Genomic DNA, 11,116 nt, shown 5'->3' with positions numbered 1-11,116 from the left:
AAAGAGTCAGACGGTGTGACCCAGCACACCAGGCCCGGCTTCTCCTACCCTGTATCACACTGGGTGTGCTCCTGCCCTGCATCACACTGGGTGTGATACAGGGCACTCTGGGGTGGGGAGGTGGAGAATGAGGCCTGGGGACCCCACCCCTCTCTGGGGCTCAGTCTCCTCCTGGACCCTTGGCTCCCTGCTCGGGTAGAAAGACAGCAAAGTAGCATCTGGTTCCCTGCAAACCGTGCAGGGGTGGGTCTGAGCAGGTGTCGGGCAGGTGCGGGTGTAAGCGAGTCCCATTCAGGTGCAGGTCAGAGGGGATGCCGTGCAGGGGCGAGTCAGAGCAGGTACTGTCTGAGGGCAGGCCTGTGGCAACTTCCCTGCTCAGGGACCAGCGCCTGTGTCTCCTTGAAAATACCCAAATAAACCAGATCGGTGACAAACACCCTGTGAATTCGCCTCTCAATCCTGGAACCTGCTTCTGGAACATTCTGGGCCTCGCCTCGTCTCCAGCCTTTCTGCTGCACCCCACGGGCCCTGTCTCCTGGGCCTAAAGTGGAGGCACCCTGCCCTCGGGCTCATCTGGCACGGGCCCTGGGCCCACCCCACAGGCTCCAGCCCTCCGCTGCCACCAGGGACGCCCCCGAGGCCCCCCCACAAGCCTCTCCGGTTCTTGAGCTACAAGCAGGCTCAGCTGCAGGGCCCCTGGTTGTCCCGGGAAGGTGGCGGGAGCCTCCAAACAGCTGGGCGGTGCCGGGCAGGGACTCTGCTTGCCCCCCCACCGCTGTCCTGCTCCGAGCCAGACAGGCCCACGCCCCACGGCCGTGGGGTCCCCACCCGCTCCCACGGGCTCCCCACCTCTGAAGAACAAACAATACGGCCCCACCTCCCACAACAATTCTCCATTTCCTTCTGCCCGTTGATGTCCACGCAGAGCCCACCTCCAGTGGGGCTCCGGTCCTGGATTATTTTGTCGCCGCTCACAGGACCTGGGCACCTGTCACGGGGGGGCGGGGGGGGGGCACCTGGCTCTTAGCGCCTGAGCGTGTGGACAAAATCTGAAAGGATAAAGGGCATAGCCAGAACGTGGGGGGCGAGCCCCGGGCCCAGCAGGGTGTAAATCCCAGAGGGCATCCTGGAGCACAGACGTTTCGAAAGAACTGCCTGCGGCCTGGGCCCAAGTGCAGGCAGGGCTGGTCTGGGGCCGCCGGTGCCGCCCGCAGAGCCCCCGGGGGTCCCTGCCAGGTGTCGGCCCTCGGCAGCAGCGGTGGAAATGAACGGCAGGTGAAGGGGAGGCCCGAGGTCGCCAGGGGGGTCGTGGGCCAGGTCTCAGGTCTCTGTTCTGCCTCTTCTCCAGACCAGGGGGAAAGAAAGATTACCGTGCTGGACACTGACTACACCCACTACATGTTTTTCTGCATGGAGGCCCCAGCGCCCGGCGCCGAGAGTGGCATGGTGTGCCAGTACCTGGGTGCGTAGCCGCCGCAGGGCCACCCTCCAGGACGTGGCTCTCAGGCACCCCGTGGCCCCAGTGGGAGGAAGGAAGGAGGGCTGCCTCCCGGCCTCCGTGGCTCACGTTAGCAAAGGTCCTGGGGTGCGATCCGATGTGGAGTCTATCGGGAGCCTACACCGGCACCGGGAACACTACCATTGTTCTCAGAGAGGGGCTCCGAGGGGCGTGGGCGCTGGGCCAGCAGGGGCCCCCCCGCCCACGAGCCAGCAGCCTGATGCTGTAAGAAACCTGACGGCCCGGGGACGGTGGGCCCTCCCGTCCTGTGTCCCTGCAGAGCCCCCAGTGCTGTCCTGAGCCTGGACCAGGGGGAGGGGCCGGGACCCCGGAGGGCAGGTGGGCTGAGCCCTGGAGGCCACCCTGGAAACTGACCTCAGGACGCCAGTGTGTCCTTCCTGCACTCGCTCCCTTGTCGGGGCTCCCCAGGGTCAACAAAGCCCTGAGGCCCAGGGACTGACCCACCCCCCCCCANGGGGGCTGGGGCTCCGGGGCGGGGAGGCCACAGGGCCATAGACACCAGCATCCAAGAGCAGGGCTCCCCACTGTGGGCTCCAAGCCCCCGGGGAGCCGCTGCAGAGGTGACCCGCCCCCGCCCCGGGAGAGGAAACCTGTAGGTGCGGGGACCCCCTGAGCCCCGGCCTGGGTGGTGGATGTAGGGCTTCCTTCCACCCTCGCCGCGCAGCTGCTCTGTCCACGCTGAGGGCGGGGTCCCAGCAGCCACTAGCCCCCAGGGCCACACAGCTCGGTCACAGGTGGACCTGGACGTGGACCCAGGCCATGTGGCTCGGCCCCAGCTCTGACCCTGACACAAAGCCCCATCCGAGGGGACACAGTGGTTCCAGCCCCAGAGACACCAGTGGCGGCATCCGGCACCCCCGGGGCGCGTGGAGAGGAAGTGAGCTCATTTCTGGGGGCTCCGGGCACGGAGCCCGTGCGCCACACGCGTCAGCGGCCACCGGGGCCACGTGCCGGTGAGGCGTGGGTGCTGTGGGCAAGAGTGCAGGCTGCAGGCCAGCCCGCCCGGCCCCTGCTGGGCGGGGGTGAAGCCCCTTCACTGCTGCGTGTCTGGTCTCGTCCGTGAATGGAGGTGGAAGAAGGAAAGAGCTCGGCAGTGGGCGTGGGACGGGGTGGGGACGGCCTCCTGCACCCTGAGCTCGGCTGCACGCAGCGGGGTCCACCGCCTGCCCCGCCGCCGCGACCCCCCGGCCACCACCAGGGCCACCGGAAAGCCAGCAAAGGGAGCAACTCAGTTGCGAGTCCCGGAAGTAGCATGAACTGCCGCAGAAGGAGAGCTGGGGACCCGGGGGTGGGCGGTCAGTGCACTGGCGGGCAGGCCCGGCCCCCCCGGGACAGAAGGCCGCCCACGGTGGCTCACTGCCCACCCAGGTCAAACCCCCCATGACACCAGCGTGGCCCAGTGCCCGTGGCCAGAAAGACCCAACGGGGCCCCTCCAACCGCGGCCGCCGGGTCGGACTCCCCTTCCCTCAGGAAACCGGGCCTGAGACGAGCCTGCCCTGGGGAGCCTGGCCGTGGCCTTGAGCCGGAGAAACCCTTATGCCCCTCAGGCAGCGCCGGCAGGGCCACGGCAGGGCCACGGGAGCCCCACGGCGGCCACCCTCCCCCCAGCTCCCCCCGGCGGCGGACACACGGGCAAAGGCTCGCTGTGAACATCACACTGGCGGGGACCGCGCTCCACGGAGGCTGGCCGGGCCCCGCGGGCTGTCCCTCGACCGGGAGCTGCTGCTGCTGCTGCAGGGAACGCTTTACACAGGACCCAGAGTCCCCGACAGAAGAGGCGGAGTGACAGGGGCAGCCGGAGGTCACCGGCAACGGGACGCAGGAGCATCACAGCCCGAGGGAGGGGACGGCGAGCGGCCCCGGGGACCTCCGTGACTGCAGCCCCGACCAAGCCACCTTCGGGCAAAGGAAATTGCTCCGATGACACTCCCTGAGCACAAGGGGACCTGCTCTCGGGACACACGGCCGTCCCCACGGGCACAACACACAGCGAGGCCGCAAAACGCCCCCGGCAAAGGCTGATGGACCAGAAAGGGGGGGGACAGACAGACACCCAGGCTCAGAGCCGGTGGGGGGGCACGGGGGGCGGGGGGCTTGCACCCCCGAGAGGCCAAGAGATGCGGGAGGGCGGGAAGCGGTGAGAGTGCGGGAAACGGAGCCACGCGGTGCCGCTTACNCTCTGACCACCTCCCACAGGGCGCAGGGGGGGCCAGGAAAGCTCCAGACCAGCTCACAGAACTCAGAGAAACACGAAGAAAGTGCCACCAGGACACAGCACACTCACGTGGCTCAAAACCTGGGACGGGGGGTGGGGGCACGTGGGGGCTCGGCCAGCTCAGGGCCCCAGCCCTGGTTTCCGCTCCGGTCATGATCTCACCGTTCACGAGCTGGAGCCCTGGGTGTGGCCTCTGCGCTGAAGGGGCGGCGGCTGCTGGGGTCCTCTCTCTCCCTCGCCGGCGCCTCCCCTGCTCGTGGTGCGAGCTCGCGCCCGCTCTCTCATGAATAAGTATATGAATAAAGCCTGTGATAGAGACAGACAACAAGTTACATGTAAAAACGAAAAAAGAGGAGAATGGCAGCGTTTGCAGGAGGGATTTTTGCTAAGCTGTGGGTTCCTGTGCTTTGTCAGGTCAAGGAGAGTCCCTTCCATTCCTGTTTGGCTGAAAGGTTTTGCTTCACTGTCCCTTCCTGTCCTGTCCCATCCCGTCCCGTCCTGTCCCCTCCCGTCCCGTCCCTCCCGTCCCTCCCGTCCCGTCCCGTCCCTCCCGTCCCGTCCCGTCCCGTCCTGTCCTGTGCTGTCCCTCGAGTCCCGTCCTGTGCTGGGCCTTGGTTTTGAGCCCGGATTGCTGGTTACCTGTCACCAGTGTGATTAGTGCGGAAGCTGAGCCTATGACGTCGTTGTCCCCTCCACCTGGTGACGTTACAAACGGCCGCGGTGCGCACTCCCCAGTGTCACAGGGTCCCTGCAGACGCCGGGGGTAAGAAGCGGTCTCGTCCCAACGCTGCGCCCACCGCTGGACGTGACGCTCTGCCCTCGGGCTCGGGCTGAGGTGCACACTTCCCGAGGACGCCGCCCCGCCCTGTCCTCCTGTAGCACAGGGCTGACCGGGTCCCCGGGGTGGGGGGGCACCCCGGGGTTTGGACCCCGCCCTCAAACACGCCCGAGCACAGCGGGGCTCACCCGTGCAGCGGTCAGGGTTGCTGGTGTGGCCGGGCAATACTCAGATCGCTGGTCCCATGGGCTTCGTGACCGTGGAGGGTCCCGCTGTCTTCCGGGCGTTTCCTGATCGGTGCTCGTGGCCTCCGGCCTCCCCGCCTCCTCTCTGCCACCTCCACACTGTGGCCCTTTAACCCCACCGTCCTGTGTGCTGTTTCTGCTTGTCCTTGGCCGAGCTCAGCGAGGTTCCCCCGGGCCTTGGGGGTCCACGTGGTTGAGCCTGGGGGGGCCTGACCCGTAGCATCTGCGCAGGGCACTCAGGACTCCCCTCACCCATTTCTTCTCCTGGGGGGTCGCTCCCCCCCGGCATTGCCGGTCCCCACACCGGGGACGTGGAGGCGTTCGATCGCCCCGTCCACCGGGGGCTCCGTCTGTGCCGCGGGTGCCGGGCGTCTCTGTGCGGGCACCTGCCGCTCCCAGGCAGCCCCCGCCCCCCGAAGCGGCTGTGGCGCTCTGCTCTCTGGCCTAAGGCTGCGCTTGCCGCACAGAAACCCCCTATGGAAGCCGGCAAGGCCACGGGCCTCCGTGGGCTCCGCCTGTGTGTGCTCCCACGGCCGCGGGCAGCTGGCCCGGTGTCCCGAGGGCTCGTTCAGAACCAGGCTTCGTGAGCGCCCAGCACTGAGCTTTGGTGCAAACCGCAAGGTGTTTGCGACAAGAATGCTGCAGATGGAGGGAAGAGGCCAGGCCGCACGGCCTTTCTGCCGAAGAGCAGGGCGCTCGGGGGCCTCGGAGGACACCAGAGGGACACCCCCTCCCAAGACGGATGCTTCTAGAAGGATCGGGAATGCTGGGGGTGGGGGGCTGTGCAAGGCTGTGCACCGGTAATTAGACATTTTTTATTAAATGCAGCAAAGTACACACAGTGTGACTCACAACAGCTTAGCACTTTCGAGGGCACAGTTCAGGAGGTCAAGTTCATNGATGAACCATGGGCCGCATACAATTCCGTAAAGCCGGGTGCATTCACACTGTGTGGCAACACATCTCCAGAACTTGTTCATCCGGCAAAATACAGACTCTGCGCCCACAGAACGGTACGTCTCCGCCCCCAGCCCCTGGCCCGTCCTACCGTCTCCGTGGCCCTGACCCCCTGGGCCCCTCTGACACGCGGAGCCCACGGGATTCGTCCCGCTCACGCCTCCCTCAGCATAATGTCCTCCAGCTTCGTCCATGTGGTAGCAGGCGTGGGGTTTCCTCCCTTTCGAGGGCTGAATAACTTTCCACGGCGCGGACGGACCACGTCGTTTGTGCCTCCACCCGTCGGTGGACATGTGGACCGTCCACAGGTATGTCTTCAAGACCTGCTTTCAGGGCGCCTGGGGGCTCAGTCGGGTGAGCGTCTGACTCTTGATCTTGGCTCAGGCCATGACCTCACGGTTTGTGGGATCGAGCCCCGAGGCAGGCTCCACACTGAGTGGCGTGGAGTCGGCTTGGGATTCTGTCCTCTCTCTCTTTCAAAATAAATCAGTAAACCTAAAAAAAAAAAAAAAAGATCTGCTTTCAGATCTTTCGGGGTCTGTCCTGGAGCTACAGGGTCATGCAGCGATTCGGAAATCGGCTTCCGTTTCTGAGGGACGGCGTGCGGCCTTCCACGGGGGCAGTAATTCGGCTTTTCAGAGACACGCGGTTTGCCGACGCCCTGGGGACTATTTTATTCACTGTGCCACTGACGTGAGTAGTGCTGATGCGCGTGAGCACGTGGGGTGCCCGGTGCTCTGCGGGCACGGGGAGCGGGCGTCCGGGGCCCAGCGGAGGTGCCGGGAGGGAGCCCCCACCGGGCAGCGGCGGTCTTTCCGGATGGAAGGTAACCCATGATGGCGCGTGCTTCGGGGCACCTGGTGCCGGCCACCACGGTCGTGCCTGGCACAACTCAGATGCCCTCGTGAGGCCACACTGCCCACCGGTCCCATGGGCACCCCGCTGCAGGGATGGGCCCTGGGGAAACAGGCGGGGCACCCATGCTGTGCTCTCCGCTGCACGAAGCCCCACCCCCTTCCTGGCCCCAAGTTCATCCTATGAAAAGTAATTTCCTGCTTCCGCAATCGCAGGCCTGCCCTCGGCCTGTTCTGAGGACCTGGGGTCCCGGCAGGAGGGAAGGGCCTGGGGCCAGGCCCCCCCACGTCCCACTCACTGGGGCAGCGATGGGGGAAAGCGGGACCTCGGGGCCTCGGTCTCCCCTCAGCCTGGACAACACCAACCGTCTGGGCCAGCGATCCCTGCTCTTTCTTCTGTTTCCTCAATAGCGTTCTGGGGAGCGTCGTTCCTGGAAATCATGAACCAGGGTGTCCCGAAAAGTGTGCTTTGCGGCACGATGGGCGGGAACACAGAATCGCTGAGAACACGAGGGGCGCGTCACCTGCGGTGGGCGGGGCCCGCACTTCCCACGCTCACCAGAAAACAGGACATCCACTTTCCGCTGGCTGACCCTCCCCCCACTACCCTGGTGACCCTGTTCCGGAAGCCACCACGGCCTCGCATCTCGCTGGGTCCCGCGGGCACCCGTGTAAGCGGCCGGTGCTAGTACCGGGGTCACTGTAGCCAAGGACCGCCCGCTGGGGGGGCTTCTATCCACAGAAGACCACTCCCTCCCAGTTCCCAGGCCCGAGGTCCAGCCGGGGTGAGCAGGGCTGCGCTCCCTCGGAAGGCTCGGGGCGAGGATCCCTGCTTCTTCCCGCTTCTGCAGCTGCTGGGTGTCCCAGTGTCCCCGTCTCGTAGACATGCCCCCCCCGTTCTGGCTCTGTGTCCGCGCGGCCTTCTCCCTGTGTCCCCTCTCGGCCCCTGTTTTCTCTGAAAAGGACATTAGCCGCTAGCCCCGCTCCCGTGTGCCTCGTCCATAGTGATCACACCTGTGAAGTCCCTGCTTCCAAATAAGGTCACATTCGGAGGCTCCGGGGGGACGTGAGTTTTGGGGGACACCATTCAACGCAGTGCGATGCCTGCCACTTCCCCAAAACAGGAAAGCGCTGAAGCCCGAAGGCTGTCATGGGGACTTCGGCAAGGGCTTGGGGAGGGCCCGGAAGGGTCACTGTGCCGGGCGCACGCCCCCAGCGGCGCTGCCGGAGGCCCACCTCATCAGGGCCATCCCGGATCTTCCACCAACAGGCGGCAAGCGTGCGCACCCTCCCTGCTCGGAGCTCCAAGGGCAGCTCCTCAAAGTTCCAACGGACACCCCAGCGTCCGGGTCAGAGTCCCCCTGAGCAGCAGCAGCCACACTGGGACCGGCCACCTGCCCAGTGGGGGGCGTGGACACCGCGAGGCAGGTCTGCGCGAGCTGCCACAAGAGGGCCACAGCGGCGTGGCCACCTGAGCCACCGCCTCTCCCCGCCCTGACAGCCGGGCGCCCGGGGCCGGGACCGGCCATCTGCCTGGGGGGCGGGCGCTTTGCTGGCACAAGGACATGTGGCCTCTCCAGGGGAGAGCAGAGCCCGCGGCCCCCGTCCACGCTGCTGCTGCACGCGGCTCACCGGGAAAGGCCGGCTCCCGTGGGGGGCGGGGTCCCTCTGGACCCCCGTCGGGAGAGCGAGGCCGCCCGGCTGGGGGCACAGTGCAGGTGGCTGCCCCCTCCGTGCCCACCCTCCATCCCAAGTCCCGCCTCCCAGGGAGGGGCAGCGTAACCTTCTGGAACGTCAGGCGGTGGCCTTCCAGCCCCGTGGCTCAGCACACGGGGCTCGCACGCCCCCTGCGGCGCTGGTTTACACCACAGCGGGCGGGACTCGGTCTCCGTAACTGCTCTGCCCCCCTCCGCACCTGCACAGCTGCGGCCCGGGCACGAGGGCCACGGGAAAGGGCTTCAGGCTGGCAGAGCGCAGCCTTTCGAGCTCACGTTCCCACGTGGATGCCGCTGGGCTGCCCCCACGTGGGCCCCGCCCCGAGGGGACCCCGACCGTGGGCTGGCTGGCCCCGCCGACCTCCGACCTCCGAGGCCACGGCCGGTGGGTTCCCCATCACGCCTGCTGCTCAGAGCGCCCTCTGCTGGCCAGGCCCATCCTCGGGCTCCACCAGAACCCACTGCACCCTCCCCTTCCTGCGGGGGTGGGGGTGACCAGGAGGGGACCCCGTGCCCCCAAGCCGTGGCCACGTGTCATGGAGGAGCTGACGCCCGAGATGAGGGAATAAAACAAAAGGAAGAAAGACCAAGAAGGATCGCAGCCTTTTGGGGAGGCTTTGGCCAGCCGAGCCCGTGGGGGCACCTGGAGGTGGGGGCGCCTGCAGGAGGCGAGAGGGTGAAGGGGTGTCGGTGACGTCTGCTCCTTGTGTGGGACAGATGGCCACCTGCAGCCGATGTGCCGGACCCTGGGGCCGACATGGGGCCCTCCCGCCGCTGGCTGAGCTCCAGGGCCCATCCTCCAGGACACGCTGTCCTCAGTGCTGACTCTGACCTGTTGTTGTGAAGATGGTGACCCAGAAGTGTTCAGATACTGGCCACCAGCCTGGACCCCCCCCGGACCCCCCCGGGCCTACCAGGAACTGTCCGGGGACACAGGGACCTTCCGTTCCGCTCGCTCCGAGGGAAGAAGGCCTCCCATTGTGCGGTGGAGGAAGCCCCCTGAGGGCCTGGGGATGAGCCACGGGGATTCGGGGAAGCACGTGGCCCCCAGGCCCCCAGGCCCCTGGCCCCCGTATAAGGGCGCGAGCCCGCGGCCCGGCCTTCCTCACCCCAGGAGCTCAGTGCAGCCGCAGCCGCAGCCGCAGCCATGCAGTGCCTCCTGCTCGCCCTGGGCCTGGCCCTCGTGTGCGGCGGCCGGGCCGCCATCGTCGCCCAGACCGTGCAGGACCTGGACCTCCAGAAGGTCTGAGGACGGCAGGGGTGCGGCGGGGGGGCTGCGGGCGGGCAGGGAAGAGGGGCCTCGGCCTGAAGAGCGCGGCGGAAGCCGTGACGTCGGGAAACCCCCCACTTGCCCCCCGTCTTCAGGGCGGCTTTCCTTCGTTTCCCAAGATGCGCGTGGCTCTGGGGAACGCGCACGGTCAAAGCCGCCTGCGAAACTCGGCGGCTGTTTCACGTGTGGAGGCTCCGTAGGGGGGGCGTCCGGCCGGTGGCAGGGGTCGCCCGGAGCTCACTGGCTGCCACCCCAGCTAGACCAGGCCCCGGGCAGGGTGGGAGGGAGAGGTCACTGTGGGGGGGCCGCCTCCCCACCCCCGATGGCAGCCCGGGCCCCTCCCCCCAGGTGGCCGGGACGTGGCACTCCGTGGCCATGGCGGCCAGCGACATCTCCCTCCTGGACTCGGAGACCGCGCCTCTGAGAGTGTACGTCCAGGAGCTGAGACCCACCCCCCAGGGCAACCTGGAGATCGTTCTGCGCAAACGGTGGGTGCCCCTCCCCCCGGGCTGGGGGCCGGCGAGGGCCTGGGCCCAGGGCGGGTGGGCGGTCAAGGTCCTGGTGGGAGCTGGCTCCGTGCGGGTGGCCCCCCTTGGCCTTGGGGCCCCACGGGGGGGTCTGGGCCAACAGGCCGGCCACACAGGGCGGTGCAGGTCAGTGCGCAGAGAGGCCCGTGGAGGCCGGTCAGCTGGGGCTGGGCCCTGGGGGCCTGGGCGGTTCCTGCCATGAGCCCTGTCTGCCCTGGAGAAGTCGTGGGGGTGCAGGAGAGAGCTGGGTCAGTGTAGGGGGCAGGGAGGAGGATGCAAACCCCACAAGTGTCTGCCGAATGCAGGTCATCGCCCCTGACGGCCAGGGCAAGGGCACTCGCGGCCCACGCTCGCTCCGGCTCCCTCTGTCCTCTGATGGGGTGGCCCTGTCCCACCTGGTCACCTGCCAGCGATGAGAGGTTACAGCCCCAGCCTGGGGCCTCCCGGAGCCCGGCTCTGCTCCCACCCGTGGCTCGGTCCTATCACGGGAAGGTCCACACAGGCGGCCTGCAGACATGACCTTTTTCAGGGAGGACGGCAGGTGTGTGGAGAAGAAGGTCGTGGCAGAAAAAACCGAGCTCCCTGCTGAGTTCAAGATCAACTGTGAGTGCTGGGCCCCTGGGCCCCCGAGACGCCTCCACTGCTGGCTCAGGGGCCGTGCGGCAGGGTCCGCGCTCCACCCCAGGGGGCCCGGGCATGAGAATAGTGACACCACCCTCAGTGCCAGCTCTCACTGCCCTTCCCGCCTTCAGTGCTGTGGGCACGTCCCTGCTGGCCTCTCTGACCCCCACGGTGATGAGACCAGGCTCGCTGTCTGTGGGCGTCTGTACCCACCGCCTTCTGTACTGCCCCCCGTCTGCTCCCCAGCTGTCAGGACGCCCCACGACACCAGGCCTCCCCTGGGCCCTGCCCTCCTAGACCCTCCTGTGCTCACTCCCGCGTTCCTCACGAGATCCAAGATGAGACGGCCCGAGGAGGGACAACTTCCTCCATGGCTGCCCCCATGGCAGGGGTGTGGGGGGATGTGGGGTGCGG

General features: G+C 67.3%; 2 protein-coding genes across 2 annotated transcripts in view; both read left to right on the top strand.

Annotated features, from left to right (window-relative positions):
• Positions 1-11,116, top strand: part of LOC144222707 (beta-lactoglobulin-2) — a 15,428-nt gene that overhangs the window by 2,362 nt on the left and 1,950 nt on the right. The window contains exon 4 of the mRNA XM_077753275.1: positions 1,349-1,462. Within this exon, the coding sequence (XP_077609401.1) occupies positions 1,349-1,462 (114 nt within the window). The remainder of the gene's footprint in view (positions 1-1,348; positions 1,463-11,116) is intronic.
• The window catches only part of LOC144222513 (beta-lactoglobulin-1-like), a 2,916-nt gene continuing 1,231 nt past the window's right edge, over positions 9,432-11,116 (top strand). The window contains exons 1-4 of the mRNA XM_077753033.1: positions 9,432-9,527; positions 9,903-10,042; positions 10,611-10,684; positions 10,734-10,907. Coding sequence (XP_077609159.1) covers positions 9,432-9,527; positions 9,903-10,042; positions 10,611-10,684; positions 10,734-10,907 — 484 coding nt within the window. The remainder of the gene's footprint in view (positions 9,528-9,902; positions 10,043-10,610; positions 10,685-10,733; positions 10,908-11,116) is intronic.

Source organism: Crocuta crocuta, unplaced genomic scaffold, assembly GCF_008692635.1.
Source record: "Crocuta crocuta isolate KB4526 unplaced genomic scaffold, BGI_CrCroc_1.0 scaffold971, whole genome shotgun sequence".
In the NCBI taxonomy this organism is placed as follows: domain Eukaryota; kingdom Metazoa; phylum Chordata; class Mammalia; order Carnivora; family Hyaenidae; genus Crocuta; species Crocuta crocuta.
The sequence above is the reverse complement of the archived record's forward strand: the minus strand, read 5'-3'. Positions and strand labels throughout refer to the sequence as shown.